Source organism: Carlito syrichta, unplaced genomic scaffold (assembly GCF_000164805.1).
Source record: "Carlito syrichta isolate Samal-C Ts95f unplaced genomic scaffold, Tarsius_syrichta-2.0.1 Scaffold303188, whole genome shotgun sequence".
NCBI lineage: Eukaryota > Metazoa > Chordata > Mammalia > Primates > Tarsiidae > Carlito > Carlito syrichta.
Window position 1 is genome coordinate 26,032 of NW_007247284.1, and position 20,659 is coordinate 46,690.

General features: G+C 40.8%; 1 protein-coding gene across 1 annotated transcript in view; it reads right to left on the reverse strand.

Annotated features, from left to right (window-relative positions):
• Positions 1-20,659, reverse strand: part of LOC103260368 (ryanodine receptor 3-like) — a gene marked incomplete at its 3' end in the record, with an annotated part of 179,316 nt that overhangs the window by 4,277 nt on the left and 154,380 nt on the right. The window contains exons 32-38 of the mRNA XM_021712324.1: positions 20,371-20,457; positions 19,724-19,950; positions 17,520-18,315; positions 14,723-14,923; positions 8,722-8,824; positions 7,782-7,919; positions 4,230-4,263 (exon numbers count right to left, since the gene is read on the reverse strand). Coding sequence (XP_021567999.1) covers positions 4,230-4,263; positions 7,782-7,919; positions 8,722-8,824; positions 14,723-14,923; positions 17,520-18,315; positions 19,724-19,950; positions 20,371-20,457 — 1,586 coding nt within the window. The remainder of the gene's footprint in view (positions 1-4,229; positions 4,264-7,781; positions 7,920-8,721; positions 8,825-14,722; positions 14,924-17,519; positions 18,316-19,723; positions 19,951-20,370; positions 20,458-20,659) is intronic.

Below are 20,659 nucleotides of genomic sequence, written 5' to 3' on the forward strand. Positions count from 1 at the left end.
AAGAGAGCAGGGAGACAGCCTACAGACTGGGGAAAAAGTATTTGCCAACTCCAGGTCTGATTAAGGCTTAACATCTTGGATCTACAAGGAACTCAAACGTGCTGAAAAGAAAAAAACAAACAACTCCATTATAAAATGGGCAAAAGATATGAACAGACACTTCTCAAAGGAAGACATCCGAGCAGCCAACAGACACATGAAGAAATGTTCAACCTCACTAATCATCAGGGAGATGCAAATCGAAACCACACTGAGATATCACCTAACTCCAGTCAGAATGGCAATTATCAATAACAAAAAAATAACAGTTGCTGGAGAGGGTGTGGCAAAAAGGGAACACTTCTACACTGTTTGTGGGAGTGTAAACTAGTGCAACCTCTGTGGAAAGCAGTGTGGCGATTCCTAAAAGCTCTAAACATCAATCTCCCATATGACCCTGCAATCCCCCTACTGGGAATATACCCTGAAGAACTCAAACCACTCTATCAAAAAGATACCTGCACACGAATGTTTGTCGCAGCATTGTTCACAATAGCAAGAACCTGGAACCAACCATGCTGTCCATCAAAAGAGGACTGGATTCAAAAAATGTGGTACATATACACGGTGGAATACTATGCAGCCATAAAAAGAACAAAATCATGAATTTTGCAGCAACTCGGATGGAACTAGAGTATATAATACTGAGTGACCTCTCACAAAAACAAAGATCTGAGTATCACAAGTTCTCACTCATATAGTGGACCTTGATCATGCAACATACTATACCATAAGAAAATGACTGACAGTGGTGGGAAACTATGGGGGGGTAGGGGAAGGGGGATGGGACTAATGGTAGTGAACATTTTGGGGATGGGGAGACACCTCTTATCAACAAGGGTACCTGAATGAAGCATATTTGTATACCTAACCCTTAACTGTACCTCAAAATATCTTAATAAAAAATATTGATTTTTTAAAAAAAAGGTAGGATACAAAAAATTTTGCATAATGCAAAGTATTAGAGTCTATTTCTTAAATAACATTGTGCAAAATACATTAACGACCAAACTGAAGATAATACTCAAGAGTTGTAACATGTTGTTGACTTTCCTGTTTATCTTTATTTAACTTGAAGTACAATTAAATGTGAATTGTTTCTTTTTTAACTCTAGCATTTGCTGGTTTATATATATCCATATTTTATCCATTGGCTCCACATAATTTCCATAAGAAATATTCATTGATTTTCAGTGTTGCTACGATCAGTATAAAGATACTGACAAAGCAAAATCATATGCATGTATTTGTATATAAATATGAAATAACCACATGCAAATTAAATGTAGTCATTACTGGTGACTACAATTTAGGTATGCGGGTTAGGTAGAAATATATAACACTTTATTTTGTATGATTAGCAAAAATTGCTGCAACTTTATCTGAAATAAAATGGTTAAATCTTAAAAAAAAAGTTTTGTAGAGACTAAATCTTTAATTAGACTATTACCTTGCAAACCCAGTTTGGTGTCTAACACAGTGCCTGAGATATGGAAGGTGGCCAGCACACGTTTAAATAGTTAGAATTTAGTGCTCACTCTGTGCCAGGTGCACATTTAAGCACTTTGCACATACTAACTAATTTAATGCTTACATTGAACCAATGAGCTAAGTTCATGCTATGTCCTTTTTAAAGATGAGAAAACTGAGGTACAGAGAAGCTGTCACACGCTCAGTCTCATAGCTATTATTTGACAGAGCAAGAATTTAAGACTAGGCAGTCCAACTCCAGAGCCCTGTGCTCATAGCTACCTCACTATGTTGAGACAGTTAATGATTTAGTATTCAATATCCTGTCTTAACCATTGCCTCAAGGGGTAGGATGCTATTGTATAAGTGATATGGATGAGAAAAGAACTTAGGTTAACAAATGTTTGAATTTTTATGCCACCACTGTATGATTGTGAAAAGTTGCTTAATCTGTCTTACTTCTGTGTCCTCAACTGTAAAATAGGAATAAAATTGTCTACTGCCAATTGTTCTTGTGAGAATGAAATTAGGTAATATTTACAGAAGTGCTTAAGACAATGCTCAGGACAAACTGGGTGCCATGCAAATGTTAAGCCCTCCCTCCTCACAACTGCCAAGTATAATAAAATATGTGGGTATGACAAATAGTAACACTGGAAGACTGATTGCAGTTTAACCACTGGATTTTTCAAGGTATTCCTTGTTCTAATACCATCTTATTTTTTCCATGCTATACCTTTTATCATTTAGCCTGTCTCAATGTGTTGCCACTCTTGTATCTGACCTGAACTTTTCTGCCTCTGGGCCTATGTTGAAGCAGCTTTTTTTCCACTAAAAATGTCTTCTCAGCCGGACTCGGTGGCTCAGCCTGTAATCCCGTGCCTTTGGGAGGCTGAGGTGAGTGGACTGCCTGAACCCGCGGGTTCGAGACCTGCCTGGGCAGGCGAGACCTCAGTTCTACAATAAATCAAAAAATTAGCCGGGCGTGGTAGCCCGCAACTGTAGTTCCAGCTACGTGGAAGACTGAGGTGGGAGGATCGCCAGAGCCCAGCAGGTCGAGGCTGCGGTGGCCGGGAGCGGCCACTGCACTCCAGTCTGGGTGACCGAGTGAGACTCCAATTAAAAAAAAAAATGTCTTCTCCTTCTTATTTTATCTACCCATTTACTTTCTTTCTTTTTAATATTAGATTGGGGATACAAGTGTACGTTTGCTACATGGTCATGCTGCATACTAGCAGGGATGGGGTTTCAGGGGACACATTCCCCAGAAAATGAACATTGTAACCAACAGGTAACATCTGAATCTAATCCCCTCTCCCTGCCTCCCCCCTTTTAGTGTCCCCAGTGTCTATTATTTCCATCTTTGTGACCATTTAGCTTTCACTTGTAAGTGAGAACATGTGGCATTTGGTTTTCTGTTTCTGAGTCAGTTCACTTAGGATGATGTCTCCAGCTCCATTCATGTTACATGAACATGATTTCATTTTTTTTTTACGGCTTCATAGTATTCCACAGTGTATATGTACCATATTTTCTTTATCCAGTCAATTGTTGATGGGCACTTGGATTGGTTCCATGACTTTGCTATTGGGAATAATGCTACAATAAGCACATGAATACAGTTTTCTTTTTAATATAATGATTTCTTTTCCTTTGGGTAGATACCATAGTGGGAATGCTGGGTCAAATGGTAGGCTTATTTTTAGTTCTTGGTGAAATCTCCATATTGTTTTCCACAGAGGTTGAAATAGCTTGCAATCTCATAAGTGCTCTCTTTTCCCTGTATCCATGCCAACATCTGTTTTTCTTTAACTTTTTAGTAATAGCCATTTTGATTGGTGTACAATCAACATTCTTTTTGGACATTTCTCCAGTCCTCTCCTCTGGTCACCTACCTTATTTTGTCTGCACTTTTATTATAGTACATTTGACCTCATAGTTATATTGAGTTACTCATCCATACTCATTTCTTCCTTCATCTGTAAGGTTCCTGTTTTCTTCATCTTTATGAGCCTCAAGTGACTCACATACAGTTGGAGGTCAAAAAGATGTGTGCCACTGAGTTGAATGTGGAAACAAGTAAGATGTGCTCCATGCATTAAGACCCAGTGAGGAAAACAAACAAGTATACAAATATCCCACATAAGGTGGAAAGTCATATACACACCATTAGCCATTCCATGATGGCTGGGGCATGGGGAAGGAGGATGAGGTTTAAGAAAGACTTCATGGAGGAGATGTCTGTATTTGGGTGTGTCTTGGGGAGAGACTACTAGGATAAAATTTAGAGAAGAGCCTTAGAAATATTATCAGAACTCCACAGATGTACCTACTACTAAATTATCCTACTTTGCATGTATATGTGTTATAGGCTCAGGACTTATTTTGATGGTGAACAGTAGACATTTTCTCTTCCACAGTACAAAACAAGCTGCAGCATTTAGGTGGGAGAGAATTTTATTCTAGGGCTCTTTGGTCATTCAGTGACCGAGGAAGAGCTAACACAAGTAGCAGCTTTGAGGCTTCATAGGTTCAAGGTCACCTCCAAGATCACGCCCAGTTCTGGTCTTCATCAGAAGGATGGCAGGGGAGATCAGGTGGTATTCAAGGTCAAGAGTGCCAACTCAGCTCTGTGAGAGGTAGATTCTGTGGTAAATAGCACAGGGCTAAAGACAGAAGAGGGCTATTCACTTCCTTCAGATATACTCAACCACACTCACTTATAACCCAATTCTTGACCAATGCCATCCAAAACTGAATTGCAACAGGTCATCACAAGAATTCTTGGTATAGAGACCAGATGCAAGCAGGTTGCATCCTTCTTCTCTTCTCACATTGCTCAAGAGTATAATAGCCCTCAGGACATTTCTTCATAGAAAGAAGAAGATGAAAAAATCTCCCAAGAAGAAAGCATTTAATAAATGGCAGAGATAACATTTTAATCTGTAAAATTTGGCAGGTGATATTCATTTTGCTAATTTTAGAATTTAGCAGAAATAGGTTTTCTGCTAAAAAACTTTCTGGAGGAATAACTTAGTGGTTATGCATTTAGATTCAAGAAAACTTGCTTAAACTGTGGCATGCAAGAAGTACTGGCCTAGAATTAACAGGCAAAAGATTTTCTAGAGGATTTTCTGGATTGGAATATGAAAAAAAAAAGTGGCCTAGTATGGTGGGCTGTTACTATTAGATTTTCATTATCATATGATCCTTTGATACTGTTATAACATCTTTCATTGACAATATGGCTTGGAGTTAATTTAGGCAAATCCCTTTAATATCGAGTTAGCTAGCAGATTTCTCATGGGTTTTAGGAAATTATTGCTTCCTCTTTCCTAAAAAAGTTGTTTTTTCCTGCAGGTCATCTACTCAACATCAACTGCAGGGTGGGTTAACCAAGTCCTTCCCTGGAAACTTCTCAGATCTTAGCTTGGTCAACTTTTAAATGTTAAAACAGTGAATTCTGTTGGGTTCAGATTTTCTACATATAACAGTGAGTCACAGTGGAGAGTTACCTCACAGATGTAGTAAGCAAGATTAAAAAAGTAATACTAAAAAAATTCTATAAGTATTTGCAGGTCTTGATATACACAGATATGTTCTTTGGCAAGTCTGATGGTACAGTGGAAAAGCAGAGTACAGAGGAAAGAGTCAGAAACCCTGACTTCAAGTCATACCTTTCTTCACTTGAGTTACCTTGTGCTGGCGACAACCAGTCACCTGGAAATCTTCATGAAATCAGGTAAGGATAAAAAGAATAAATAAATAAACAAGTATCCATGAACGATTTTGAGTCCTGTTTCCTTCAACTACACTAATATATGTGGAGGTATTTGATAAATTGTCAATTTATTGTAGAATGCTATCAGTGTCAACATTTTAATTAAACAAATGCAAGGGTAAGACAAATCAGATAAATAATAACATGGGCAAAGTTATCAATAATTTAAAGGATTTTGAACTCTTAGCTATGCCTTCAGAAACAATGTCTCTATTTGATCATACTAAATACAATCTTTGTGGTGGGGGATGCTAAACCACACCTGAGAATTAAAATATCAGGTTTGAGTGAGGGGTTCCCTGTCTCTGGAACATTCAGCAGGAAAGACACTGCTAACAACCAAACAAGCTTGACCATTTCCTCTATTTCTGGGATCCTAGGATAGAGCACTTATGGCACGATGCATGAAACGTTCATAATTCCACTCATGTGAGGGAAGCAGCATAGGTTGAAAACATGGAGTTTCAACTTGGGCTGGCCTCTCAGGTGTGCTTACTATATCAAGAAAAACAGAATGTGGTCTGTCTGCCAGAGACCTGAGGTAGCAGTGTTGAAGATTGCAACTCTTGGTGCCTGAATGCCATTCTTAGAGCAGGGAGACTTCACAGAGGCAGATGATAGGTGATTTCAACTAACTGGTTCCAATTTTCTCACAGGAAATGGTCCCCTTTTGAGACCCCCAGTTATGACATACTTTGTTAGAAAGAAGGTTGCAAAGATGCATCCACTTTCAAAATTGACTCTCAGCAGGTAATATAGAAGACATATGGGTCAATTTAATCACTTTTTAGTTTTGCTCTGGCCATAACCACAAACAGAGTCCAAACTCTCTTTCTTGTGGCTTTAGAATCCTGCATATCCTCAACAAAGATCCACCCTCTCCATAGTAACAAATAGAACTATCAAGGGTTGCCAGTGCCAAGTCCCCCATGTGCTCTCCCAGCTTCAACACTTCTGCTGATAAATGGTGGGAATTTGTTTCCTTCACAGATATTCTGACAGAGAAGAAAGGTCAATATAAAGGGCACTAAGATGTATGAACCCCAAAGTAGTGTTTTCAGACAAACCGATTCTATCTTGACAGTCAATTGCTCTAGTCTACGATTTGAAAGTGTGTTCCAAGATGGATAGGAACAGGAAACAAGATAAAGCAACCATATGAAGCCTAGGAAATTCCTTTTTCTTTAGACAAATGATAATTTTGCTGAATCTGTACCAAGGAGCAGACTGATTATATATAATATTCAATCTTCCCCTTGAAATGTGAATGACTTAAAGAGTCTACTGCCTTGCAGAACAAAGTATGATCCTGATTCAACATGCGTCAAAATGGTAGGAGGCATCGCTGGCATAAGGATTAGAGAAGATTCTGGACAAGGCTCAGTATTGTTGGAAAACAGAAGGTCAATGTTCTCAAGGATGCTGCATTACCAAAATCATAGCCACAAACCAAAAATAATTTGCTCCACCTCCCACAAAACCTCCACATCCTATTTACTTCATAAGCCCTCTTTTACTACTATTTTATTTCCTCCCTGGGACAATTTTCAATGCGAAGGAACCACAAACAGAAGTAACAGAAACAACAAGAGTTAAAAGAGGAAGAAACCTGTTTACTGGTACTTCTAAGTAGACAGCCAACAAGAGCAGACACTAAGCAATCAACCTCTCAGGTTTTGGAAGAGTCTGAAAGTAAGTTCCTCCAATCAGAAGAAAGGCAGAGACCAAGATACATAGTAGTAAAAACCAGCCATTACAACATAAACACCCAGTTGCTTCCATTGAAGTTAAGCAGCTCATATACAAGGGGAATCCCCCAAACCAGAATTTATTTATTTAAAAATGGGTATTTATTCTTACATGTTTAAACTTCAGTCACCTTCAAAGTATTCTCCACTTGAGGCAATACACTTATCGAAATGCCTTTTCCACTGCTCAAAACAATTTTGAACTTGTCAATTTGGATGTTTTAGTGCTTCTGTCATTTTTTGTTTCATCTCTTCCATACTTGGCAAAACATTTCCCTTTGAGGACTTTTTTCATCCAGAGTAACAAAGAAAAAAAAAGTCACTCGGGATGAGATCAGTTGAACAGGGAGAGCAGGGCATAGGAGCCATGCTGTTTTTGGTAAAAACAAAAAAACAAAAAAAACTGCTGAACACTCAGCATAGTGTAGACAGGTGTGCTCATAAATCATCCATCATGAAATGGGCAAACATGTTGAAAGAATCTCCAAAGGAAAATTCACTGAAGTTTAACGCAATCTCTCACAGTAATGCTAGCTGGTACATTGATGTTGATGGGTTCCTAGAACACTTACCTAGCTGTGAAAGCCTGTACTAAAGGAGCCTGCCCTCCAGAGATAATTCTGTTTTTTGGGGGTGGTCCCCCTCGTGTATATAACAGTATTTGTTGGAAAGCGATTACCTTAGTTAAGTCTTAGAAGAGCACAGTGTTGGGATTACAGTCATTAAAAGGAAATGTTACTTACTAGGGTATCTCTCCTCCTCCTCTGTCGGCTGCTCCTTCTCTGGCTTGGGTGGGCCTTTGATTTTATACACCAAGGTACAGAGTTTTCCTGTCCAGGAGGTATCTTCCTCTTCCTCTTCTTCTTCCTCCAAGGGAACACCTGGCATGCCATACACAGTGAGAATCCCAAACACTATATGAATCCACCATGTGTTAGAACATAAAAAAATATGCTTCACATCCTTCTGGAACTCTCTAAAGACACTATAGGCATCCTCTTATAAATAGTTCCCTACAAGTATCTTTTAGGACTTTTTAAAAAAATAAGTGATTTCCTTTTTACAGGAACACCAAATAATTTCAATCCCAAAATATAACTTTTACTAACCTATACCCCAAAAGGCTTTAGGGTCTCTAGAAAGAGTTAACATTGAATTATTTCAAAAGAAAAGCTCATCAATACCCATATACTACGCAATCTACCCATGTACAAGCAGCATAAATGCTGAGAGTCACTTAAGACCAGCAGATATGCATCAAAGTAGAGATTACTTTCTTAGAATTCTTAAGGGCAGAAGTTACACACACACACACACACACACACACACACTAGCTGAAAAGCAAAGGGATCAGAATCTTAACTCAGCAGGGGGCAGAGAGTCCTAACTATATTAGGTGAGGTGTATACAAAGGGTCAATTATCTTCCGTCTTTCTCTAGAGACCCTGTTTTCTTTCTGTATCTCAGCAAAGTCTCTTCTAGGCAGCAGGAATTCCAGTCATATGGTCTACCAGAGTTATTTCATGCATCTTCTCTGACACAAGTAGTTAGGATAGAGTCATTTCTTGAACAACAATATTGTCATTTCAATGACAAAAACAACTTCCCAATCCCCTACTAGCTTTCTAATGAAGGAATCAGGAACAGACTTTTCTTGATAAAGCCTTTCTCCCAGAAGCTCACCACAGTGAAGGAGAAGGTCCTCATGGAAGTCATACAGCTCCTCCCGAATCTCCTCTGGGCAGGGGCAATTCTCTCCCAGTTGAAAGTTAAGAAGCATGTTGATCTTTGAGGGGCAAGAGAAGAATGGCTGGTTGATTCTCAATGTCAGTCAAGGGAACTCAGATCCTGCCTTAGAAAGACATCTAATATTCTGTAAAAATTTATTTTATTCAGTCAATTTTTTTGTAAAACTGGTCAATATTAAAAAGTAGCTTTCATTTTTTTTTGATGCTAAAGGTGACTTACTAATTGCACAAAATTTGGAAAATATCTAAAGAAAATATACTGTGATCCCACCACCCCAAGATAACTATTGCTCAAATTTTAGTTAATATCTTCCAGACTTTATATATATACACACAAACAGATTAGGATCATGGTCTAGACATATTTATTAAAAAAACAGAGTTTTCCACTTAATTTATCTTGAACATCTAATTTTTAATAGCTACATTGTATTTTATATGGATGAATAATAATTTATGAAAAATTATGTTATGGTATAGTTATTTCAATTTTTTTGTCCATATAAATTTGATTTGAACTTTTTTAAAGTGAGAAAGCAGGATTTGTTGAGAGGAGAGAAAAGCTCCCACAATTGGAGGAGACCCCAGGGGGTTGCCCAAACTTTCTTTAAAATAATTTTTGCTCATGTATCTGATCACTTTCTTAGGATAAACTCCTAAAAGTAAAATGATTGGAGCAACAGGCTAGCATATTTTAGTGGTTTTTTTTTTTAACATGAGTTGCCAAATTGCTTCCCAGAAAGCTCACAACAATTTGCATTATTACAAAATTTATACAACAGTATGTATTACTTTGCCGTCTTCATTATGGTAGAGAATTAACACATTTTCAAATATTTTCCAATGTAATGGGTGAAAAATGTTATATCCCTGATGCTTTTAATTTATACTTAATTGGTGAGGTTGAACTTTTTTCATACACAAAGACTAATTTTCATATTTTAGAAATTTCCCATCCATGCTATTCCTCCATTTTTCTATTAAAAACTTAGTCCATGAGTGCTTTGTATGCCTCCAAATTTTTAACTCTTTGTAAAATGTATCCAAACATATTGCCCAGTTTTTAGTGAGCTTTTAATTTTATCTACAGGGTTGTTTTGTTTTTCCTTTTGACATGTAGGTCTAAGTTTTTCAGTCAATCTATCATTCTTTCCCTTTTCAGTTTTGTCTCAAGGATTCTTAATGTTTTTGTGCCATGGACCCCCTGACAGTCTGGTGAAACCCATGGATTGCTTCTCAGATTAATATTTTAAATACATAAGATAAAACATACAGGACTACAAAGAGAAACCATCATATTAAGATACAGTTATCAAAATCTTTTAAAAACAGACTTGTGACACAGTAACATAAGGACTTCTTTATTAACTCATTAGATACAATGACTTAAGGACAGGTTTAACATCCATGTGATCTTGAAGTAGTGATGAATAATAGAATGACAGCTCTGGACACTGTAACTACTGTCATATGACAGAAAAACATATACAATTTCTGGTAGTGACAAAGTCATGTACTTATTTTGCTGTCTACATTAAAAATGAAATGTCATCAAAGATTAGGGAAAAGAAAATTGTTATTTATTTCCCATCCAGGTCCCTGGATCCCTGAATTTTTCCCGTGGGGCCACAACCCCAGGACAGTGAACATCTGAAGGGACTGAAGAAATAAATAGAGATAATTCTGTCCATTTTGCTAACTCAGCCAGGATAGGTCAAACTTTTGGTTTAAGATTTCAAGGTTGGGGCTGGGCTTGGTAATCCCAGCAATTTGGTAGGCCGAGGCAAGTGAATTGCTCGAGCCTGTGGGTTCACGACCAGCCCGGGCAACTTGGCAAGATCTGGTCTCTACAATGAATATAAAGTAGCTGGGCATGGTAGCGCATGCCTGTAGTTCCAGCTACTTGGAAGGCTGAGGCAAAAGGATTGTCAGAGTCCAGCAGGTCGACGCTGGGGTGGCTGTGAGCGTGCCACTGCACTCAAGCCTGGGTGACAGAGTAAGATACCAACTCATGAAAAAAAAAATTTCATATTTGGGAAAATTTACAATCTCTTATCAAATCAGGAAACTTATTTATCATAGTTAGGAAGAACTTGACCCAAAGCTTCTACTCCAAACTGTGTTTTGGAAGTAGGTAGAGGTATTGTCTATAAGAAAATAATATCCATACAAAAGGTTGGAAAAGTCATTTTTGTGGTTGTTCCATGATGTTAAATTATGGTAATCATATTAACAACATCACTGACAGGTTGTTTCTTAAATTAAAATAAGATCTGGTTTCAGGGTGAGAAAACTAATCTATTTGTTGAAAGACCTTTCCTTTGGCAGAATACATGGGAAGGAGGGGCCTCCTTGTCTGCAGGTGTAAAACCACAAGCTTGACTGAGCTACATTTTATACTGTAGTTCATGCCTTTTAATGAAGTCCTCTTGGAGGTGAAAGGCCAACTGACTATGCTTGGCTAATCTTAGTTTTACCTTTTTTTTTGTACTTAGTTCTAGCCCCCAATTTTTTTTTCCATCTCTCTGAATACTCTGGATATAGGGCTAAACAAAACAAATTGTTTTCCTCTCAAAGATTGTGGAAGAATATTACTGTTTAAAAATGTTAAGCCCCAGACAGCCTGTTTTCCAAGTGGTTCTGAAATTGATCTAAATCCCCCATATCTTTTGATTACATTAAATTCTTCCTTATGCTGAGAGCTCTATGGGTAGGTGCCTTCTAGATGCGAATACTCTGGGAGAGGTGACAGAGGGACACCTGAGTTTCACAGCAGATAGTGTCCCTTCTTTTATGCTATTCTTACACCAGCAGCATCAGAATCACTTGAAAACTTGCTAAAAAGGCAAATATTTGGGCCTCATCCCAGACCTGAATTAGAGACCCTAGGGGTGGGACCAGGCAATCTGTTTTATTAAACCCTTCAGGTGATTCTGATGCCTGCCTCAAGAGTCACTTGTCTAATACATTAGGGAAGAATTTCTTGAGTTACAGACTTCTGAAATGAGTCTAAAATGATTGCTCAGAGGATTGTTTAGAATACTGAAGGAGGATACAAAACTCATCATTCCTTTGCTAGATGCAAAATGAGAAAGCCCTGTGGATTGACTGGAATAGATCATCTGCACCTTGCCAAAGAACATGAGTATGCTGTTTCCCCAAAAATTACTCTTGAAGGCTTTACAAATGTTGTCAAGCTGCTTTTTGACTGACAGCAGCTCTCAAAGGCAGCCCCAAGGATGTCAGAAGAGCAGGTGTAGCAGGAGAATGGGGAAAGGAAGGATGGGCACCAACCTTGTCCTTCCAGGAGCCAGGACCATGGGTTACATCCATGAGGACAGTGTTGGATGGACAACCCCAGTCCTGGCTGGGTGAAAGAGATGCCAGAAAACATGTGTGAACTCCACTTACTGGGTCACTGATGGAAGGGCACAGAACACGGCATGAGGCAATTTGCAAATATCTCCAACACTAAAACGAATGGTAGCTTCCTTAGTTCTTACAGAACACTTACTGTATGACTGGCATCGTGCTAAGTAATCTAAACAAATGGTCTTGTGGGATCCTTGTAAGAATTCTGGGAGGGAGAAGCAAACATAATCCACATTTTGCAGCTGAAGAAACTGAGACACAGAGAGGTCATGCGGCCAACACCACAGCGTGTGATGGGAGAGCCAGAATGGGTGCCCACAGTCTGAAGTCAACACCTGTGTTCTCATCACCACATCATTCTTTCACTCCACTATTCACAAAGGCATATGAAAGAGTTAGCATTGGTCTTTAAGATGGGGAACAAGCCGGGCTCGGTGGCTCAGTCTGTAATCTCGCGCCTTTGGGAAGCTGAGGTGAGTGGATTGTCTGAGCCCGTGGGTTCGAGACCCGCCTGGGCAGCAAGACCTCATCTCTACAATAAATCAAAAAATCAGCCGGGCATGGTAGTGCATGCCTGTAATTCCGGCTACTTGGAAGGCTGAGGCGGAAGGATCACTGGAGCCCAGCAGGCAAGGCTGCAGTGGCCGGGAGCAGCCACTGCACTCCAGTCTGGGAGACAGAGTGAGACTCCAACTCAAAAAAAAAAAAAAAAAAGATGGGGAACATTCAGACCCATTGGCAGGGGAACATTCAGACCGATTGGCGGTCTAAAAACAGCCTGACAACATTTATAAAGCCTTCAAGAGTAATTTTGGGGGAAAAATTTTTGGGTATTTGGCATGGTACAAATGATCTAATTCAGTTAATCTAAAGGGCTTTCTCATTCTGCATCTAGCAAAGGAATAATAAGCTTTTTCTGACCTTTGCAAGGCCAGTATTATTCGAGGGAATCTTTTAAAAGTCAACGTATGGGGTTCATTTTGAAGCCAATATAAATATCTATCTTTGACCAGGTACAGTGGTTCACGCCTGTAATCCCAGCAATTTGGGAGGCTTAGGCAGGAGGATCGCTTGAGGTCAGGAATTCGACACCAGCCTGGGCAACAAAGAGAGACCTCATCTCTTAAAAAATAAAAATGAAAAGTTAGTAGGCCATGGTGGTGCACACCTGTAGTCCCAGTTACTTGGGAGACTTAGGCAGAAAGATTGCCTGAGCCCAGGTCGAGGCTGTGGTGAGCCATGATTGTGCCACTGCGCTTCAGCCTGGGTGACAGAGTGAGACTCTAACTCTAAATAAATAAATAAATAACTTCTATAAAATAGGTTAGGAAAGTACCTGGATAAAGTTGTAGTTGTGTCATTAATATAAAATGGTAATTATACCGACAATGCTTGATGAACAGGCAATTTGTTGGATACATATATACTTAAATATATATTTAAGTGTACATAAGATCTGAAGCTTTCGTTTCAGAGACAAAACACTAATTTCTTCACTGAAAGATCTATCTTCTCTTTTGAACACTCAAAGAGCAGTGGCCAACCAGTCTGCAGGGTCTGGGTGAGCAGCTGAGCAGTGGAGAAAATGGAAACTATTACTCCAAAAGATGTCCCTTTCTCCCTTAGAAGTTTCTCACCAGGATCTTGCCTTTCCCTCTGGGTAAAAGGGAATGTATGGGTATACTGTAAAGAATGAATGCAATGCATTGCAAAGATGACTCATTCACTGAGTCCCCTTGTCTAGGCTCTGTGGGGCCGAGGAGACTTTGTGAGAAAGTCACAGCCACTGGGCAAGGGGTTTAGACACCTTAGATGAAAGACTGTGCATTAACTCTCTAAGTCGGGGAATGGTGGCTGTATTCTGCTGGTTTCTGATAGACATATAGTGACTTCTGGAAGGGTTGGCAGAAATTCTTATGAGTGGTTGGCTCTTGCTTGGGTGGCCACTGAATCCCAACAGTGGTCTGGTTTTTGACTCAGTAAAAGAGGTAAAGGATAGGGTAAAGGAAGGGAGGAATCCCTGCCCTGTGTCCAGTTTAGAAAGGGTTACTTTCCCACCCAAGATAATCCATACACATTCCTCATCTGCTGTTCGCATAGGACTAGGCCTGTCTCCTGGTACTGTAGTAGGTCTTTTAATCTTCCACAGGAGCCGGGCTCGGTGGCTCAGCCTGTAATCCCGCGCCTTTGGGAGGCTGAGGTGAGTGGATTGCCTGAGCCCGCAGATTCGAAACCCGCCTGGGCAGGCAAAACCTCATCTCTACAATAAAATCAAAAACTTAGCCGGGTGTGGTAGTGCGCACCTGTAATTCCGGCTACTCGGAAGGCCGAGGCGGAAGGATCGCCGGAGCCCAGCAGGTCGAGGCTGCGGTGGCTGGGAGCGGCCACTGCACTCCAGTCTGGGCAACAGAGTGAGACTCCAACTCAAAAAAAAATAAAATAAAATCTTCCACAGGACTTGAGGCTGTCCCAGATACCATAAATGTCAATGTTTCATGTTCCCTATTCCATAGTTTCAAGTTCTTTGATAGGGATCAGATAAAATCTCAGAAAGGGACACTCACCTGCTCCTGTGGGGGTGAGCGGAACTCCCTGGTCTTTCGAGCTGTCAGAGCCGCGGACATGTTCAGGGCCTGCATGAGCTCATTGTAGCGGAACTTCTGATTTGCCTGCAGCTTGGAGACATAAATGTCACCAAATGCCACAATGGCCTCTACTCGGTGCTGCAGCTCACAGTCGCAGAGATAGCTGAGGAGCTCACACATCTGCAACAAAATTGTGTGTATATATGTGTATATATATGTCCATAAAGACATATATAAAATATATGTGTACATATGTCTATACAGACATATATCTGTAAAATTAAGATGCTAGCAGCCTCACCAATGTACATAAAGTATTATTTTATATATAATATATATCTCTGTATAAATGTACATAAAGTATTATTTTATATATAATATATATCTCTGTATAAATGTACATAAAGTATTATTTTATATATAATATATATCTCTGTATATGCATATACAGAGATATATATTATATATAAAATAATACTTTATGTACATTGGTGAGGCTGCTAGCATCTCAATTTTACAGATGGTAACACTGAGACAGACAACTATAGTAACTTGTTCAGCATTATACATTAACCATAGAGCTATTACTCAAATCCAAGTTGGTCTGAATTCAGAGACTAGCTCTTCACCATTAAAGCCAAGGCAACAACATAAAATTGAGCTCACTAAAGACAGGAATCTACCTGTGGAGAGAGAGAACAGCGTTTCTGAGAAAATATTTCCCCAGGAAGCTATTCAACACGTGACCTCTGTCTTGCTTTCTGATATCTTTCAGTCCTGGAGGACGGAGAATTGAGACATTTGTTTTTCCTCCCCATATTTTACTGTTTTTTAGTTGATCTGAACTGTTTTTCTGTAATCAGTTCTTTTGTGTTATTATTTTTACTAATCTCATCACTTTTATACCTGTAACCACAACCATCAAGGACTCCTTGCCAGATACTGTGCCAAGTACTTGGCATACTTTAGTTCCTTTAACCCTCAGTGTGTTTCTGATAATTTTATTAAAGCAAAAGTTCTATTTACCCACCTCCATTTAACCATCTCATGTGACTAAAGGATGCTCTCAGGTCTGTTGGGGCACAGACAACAGATGCTGCTGGTGCATGGAGTGCTCTCATCTTGTGGGATGCACTGGCAAATATGCATACCTCTGCTCCTGCCTGGTGAACCAGGACCCATAATTGTGATTATAATTATATAATTTAATTAAAATTATGTAAGACAATTAAACAGGAAAACTAAGTTGAATGACTAGGAGACATCTGTAGAAGGCAACTTTATAAAAAATGCTAACATGGGGTGTGAGACAACTACAAAAAATTGGGGGAAATCATAAAAATCTAGATGCTTCTACATCCAGGTTGTTTTCCAATTACCTCTAAGTCAAAGTCCACTTTAAAACTCCCAAACTGGTTATTGCAGATGGTGTGTTAGGGATATCACCCATGCAAAAGGAAGGACTTTACATGCCAGTCAGGAAACTCACATTTAAAAAAAGATCTTGGTCCTACATTAAAATAGCACATTAGCACATCATAATAAAAAGTTTAAGGTGTGTATGTAAAATTTGCTATATTTTTTCATACTCAATATTTTGATTAACTGACTACTTACCAATCCTATCACATCAGATAAGACAGCTTCTTCTGTAGATTTATGTATTTGTTATTATTATTTCTTGAGTTGAGGGTCTCACTCTGTTGCCCAGACTGAAGTGCAGTGGCATGATTACTATGATCATGGCTCACGGCAACCTCGACATCCTGGGCTCATGTGATCCTTCCTCCTCAGCCTCCCAAGTAGCTGTGATTACAGGTACATACCACCACACCTGGCTAATTTTTTGTGGAGACGAGGTTTCACTATATTTCCCAGGCTGGCCTTGAACTCCTGGGCTCAAGCAATCTTGAGCCCACCTCAGCCTCCCAAAGTGCTGAGATAACAGGTGTGAGCCACTGACTTGGCCTATAGATTTATATTGTATGACAAAACATACTTTATATTATATTTTATAAAATACATGTCAACATATTTTATTCTATTATCATACACATTTTACAAATAATAAAGCCAAATGTCTGATCAGTTATTGACTTGGCAAGTTCATATAGCTAGTGAGTAGCTGAGGAGCAGAAATTGAAACCCAGGGAGGGCTGACTCAGGTTCAAACCACTGGGAAAGATTGTTCTACTCCATTCATTTTCACTTTTTCTCAGGGCCCAGAAGACAAAAGTTCTTGTCCTCTGTGCATCACAGATGCAAACCTACATCTGAAAAGCCTAGATTTTAGGTGAGTTCCTAGGTGATGCCTCTACAAACATGCCTTTCCTTCTTTGCTCAGATGGCAGCGATTTGAATGCTATCCAATAGGTCCATGTCAGCTAGGTGGTTAGAGCCTGATGGGAGCAGGAGAAGGCGCCATGATCCTATGAGTTAGTTCCTTCAGCTTATTTCACAGCCAAAGGCTTCTCCCCATCTCCAGACAAATATCTCACAAATAGCCCTTGCATTCCAAAGGATAAGAGGTAAGATCAGGACAAACTCATCACGGTACCAGAGAACTAGTCTAAAGCATGTGCCTTTGGCTTGGGGGAGGCTGAGGGAGTGCATTCCCTGTCAGAAACAAGTATTCCCCCACGAGCTGTCTCTCTGAGCATCTCTGCTGTACTCTTTCAGCAGCAGGGGGAGGCCAGTGTCCACAATGCCAGCCCCACACAGCATTCTTTCCCTCCCAGCCCTTTCCCAGGGTACTATCATTGCTGCCCGGAGTTACCTGCAGCTTGACGGACTCTGGTAATCGGGTCTGCAACAAGCCTTTGACGGGGGCTTCTTTGCTGGCTTTCTCCCCAGCCTCCACTGCCTTCTCCTCCACTTGGGTCACTTCCTCCTTTTCTGCTCCCCACTCTGTCTCCCCACTGTGCTCCCCGAACACAGAGGGATCGATCAGGAGGAGGATCTGCCGAACATCATCATCATCGAACACCCCCATGACCAGCAGGGTTCCAATGAGTTTCAGCACAGGTACAAACTGGAACTCCACAGACCCCCCGACGGGGTCCCGAATGTGGGCCCCGCTGAACTGCACAGCCTCTGTCAGCATGCCCAGTGCCTTCGTTTTGAGAATCTCCAAGGGAATCTCAGGGCTCTGCTTCTGGTACTCCTCCCTGGTCATGACAAAGCAAGGGGTAGAGAACCTGAACCCGGGCTTGAGACACGTTCTCAGGCCCACCCCAGGCAGTCCATGCCTCTTGGACTCATCCGGGTACAGGTGGATATTCCTGGTAGTGCTTGTGATGGGGATGATGTACTCATTCTTCATCATCAGCTTCCTCTCCTTAGCGTTGGCCAGGTGAATGCTGATGAGCAGGTCATAGAAACCTGATCGAAGGAGGCCAGGGAGGTACCTATTGTCAATGGCGGAGAAGAGCTGGGAGAGGTCCACATGGCTGCACAGGGCGTAGGCCACACGGTTGTTTCCCAAGGCACACACAGCACTGTAGAGTCGCAGTGTGTGGTAGTGGAACTGCATCAGGTCCTCCTGCTCACAGAGCTCCAGGATATCCACACACCTGAGGATAGGACAAGCAATCAACCACACCTTGGGGAGAAGACTGTGCAAAAGGGTTCAGAAAGTTCACCCAGTCCATCAAAAGCAGAAGGGGAGAAGGATGAAGGTGTCTCTGCCACGCGTTCCCTTCTGGGTTATCATTCCTCTTTCAGCTCCAGTGCATACCCAGTTCCTGGTAATCCACCATATCTAATTACAAGGCTCTCAAAAGCCTGCAAGATACTGGCTCAGCAAATGGGAAAGTCCTCTTTATTAAGGAAAAATCCAAAACCCTCAAACAGAAAAACATTTAAGTATATGACAGAGGTGACTTGATCCTCTTATTTGTGGAATCAAGTGGATCCTTTATTTCCTGACGTAAAAGTCCTCCAGAAGATGCAGCTGAAGCCCTCCGTACATCTACTGTCTACATCATCTGTACAATCTCCAATCTACCACCATCCATGGGGCGATTTGCTCCTGGAAACTAACACACCTGCACTCGTCTTCCAACCTGAAATCAGTTGGCATAATCCAGTTTAGGCTATTTCCTGACTTTACAGGTCTGTTTGTGTGTTGCTTCCTTGTTTGTACAGGTTCAGGGCTTGGGCTCTAACCTCTGCTTAGATTTTCCATGTTGCCTCACTCCTCTTCATGGATCTTAGAATACTTACTTGGCTGGGCTCCTGGTCTCTTCTGCTCCTTCCCTGCACTAGCCTGTTCCGCTGCTATTGGTGATACAACAGGGCACCCAAATGGCAGCTCTGCAGGTGCCAAACACCACCACCCTCTCCATTAGTCTATTCTTTTAGTTGACATGATCAAGGGATAATAACCACAACAATAACATTTATCTAATTCTTACTGTGTACAAAAATTGTACTAGATCTTATTTATACACCTAATTTTTTTCTCTCGGCAACCCTTTGGGTAGGTATTTCTCTCACTGTATAGATGAGGAGACCAATATTCAGAGCACACAAGTAACTTATCCAGAAAATGAGAGTACTAGGATTGAACCTAAGTGATAATTCAAGAGTACCTCTCAAGAGGGGGAGACCAGGAGCCTGATTTTTGATTCTCTAAGTCAAGCTAGGCATGCCTCATTCTTTCTCTTTTTGTCATAAATAATGTATATTTCAGGGTCACTTGGTTTTTATTTAAAGGAATAAAAATGTTCCTGGATCCCAGGCACCAGAGGCTATAACAAAGGCCCTGTGGCAGGCATATCATGGGCATTTTCCACCATTTCTGAGTGAATCATGAAAGTGGAAAAGGGAAAGACTAGAAGTAAAGGCATTGGGGAAATTGAGTCATTTTGGGACTCAGCTGGATCCAGTGAGGATGCTCCTGGCTCTTCTCTGGGATTGCTTGGCCCTGCCTCACCTGCCTCCCAGGGCTTCCCCTGCCTCTGTGGGCCCCCCTCGTACCTGTTCTCCTCGGGGATGTGGAGTGCCATCATCTGCAGGGGCTCCAGGCACTGCACCACCCAGCCGTGGCGCTCACTCACGCGCTCTGTTTCCACCTTCAAGAAGCTGTTGGGCATGCGGCTCCAGAGCACAGGCTGGATGGTTTGGACATCCAACCGAGGTGGACACTGTGGGACTGGGTTCTTCTCTTCACTCTTGAATATGGCTGCCGACAGGGGCATTGCATTCTGGGGCAAAGTGGAAAGGCATTAGAGAAGAAAATACACAGTTGCTGGATGGTGCACCAATCCATAATAACCAACAGGGTTAGCATAAATTAAAGAGAGACAATTGTATCCAGGGGACCTATAAGGGATTTACTAGCATGAATTAGGACTTTTAAGAATGGATTATATAAAAGTTCATCAATTCCTTCAGCAAAGGAATTGAATTTTTCCTTTTTTTCCCAAAAAAAGTAGCAAAAGGGGAAGATAAGAATGTATGCTTTGTCATCTGAATTTCTCAGGCAAGTGTAGGGACCTGGGGGTGTGGGGACATATGAGAAGAAAGAGGGCATCTCCTGTCTGCTGAGGCCTGGGATTTTTTTTCCCCCAGTGGTCAGTGCTGCCTTCTCTTGTCATGGTCATTAGATGAAGCCAGATAAATACCTTCAGCTTCCCAAGTTCAAACTGAAACAAAGAAGTACTTGTAGGCTGCAGGAAAACTGCTGGAAATACTTTGGTATTGGGCTCCACCTGAAAAGCAAAACAAAACAAGAGGTTTTCCCAGAGCTATAACAGCACAGCTTGCTAAGCCATTGGGTGTTTCAGTCAGCACTCTCATTCTAATCTCAGCTGAAAGAGGACAGTTAGCTGACTGGTCATTCTCTACTGCTCAGGAATCCTCAGAGACCTGGTGTCTGTTAGTGGAGATTATCACAACTCCACACCTTAAACA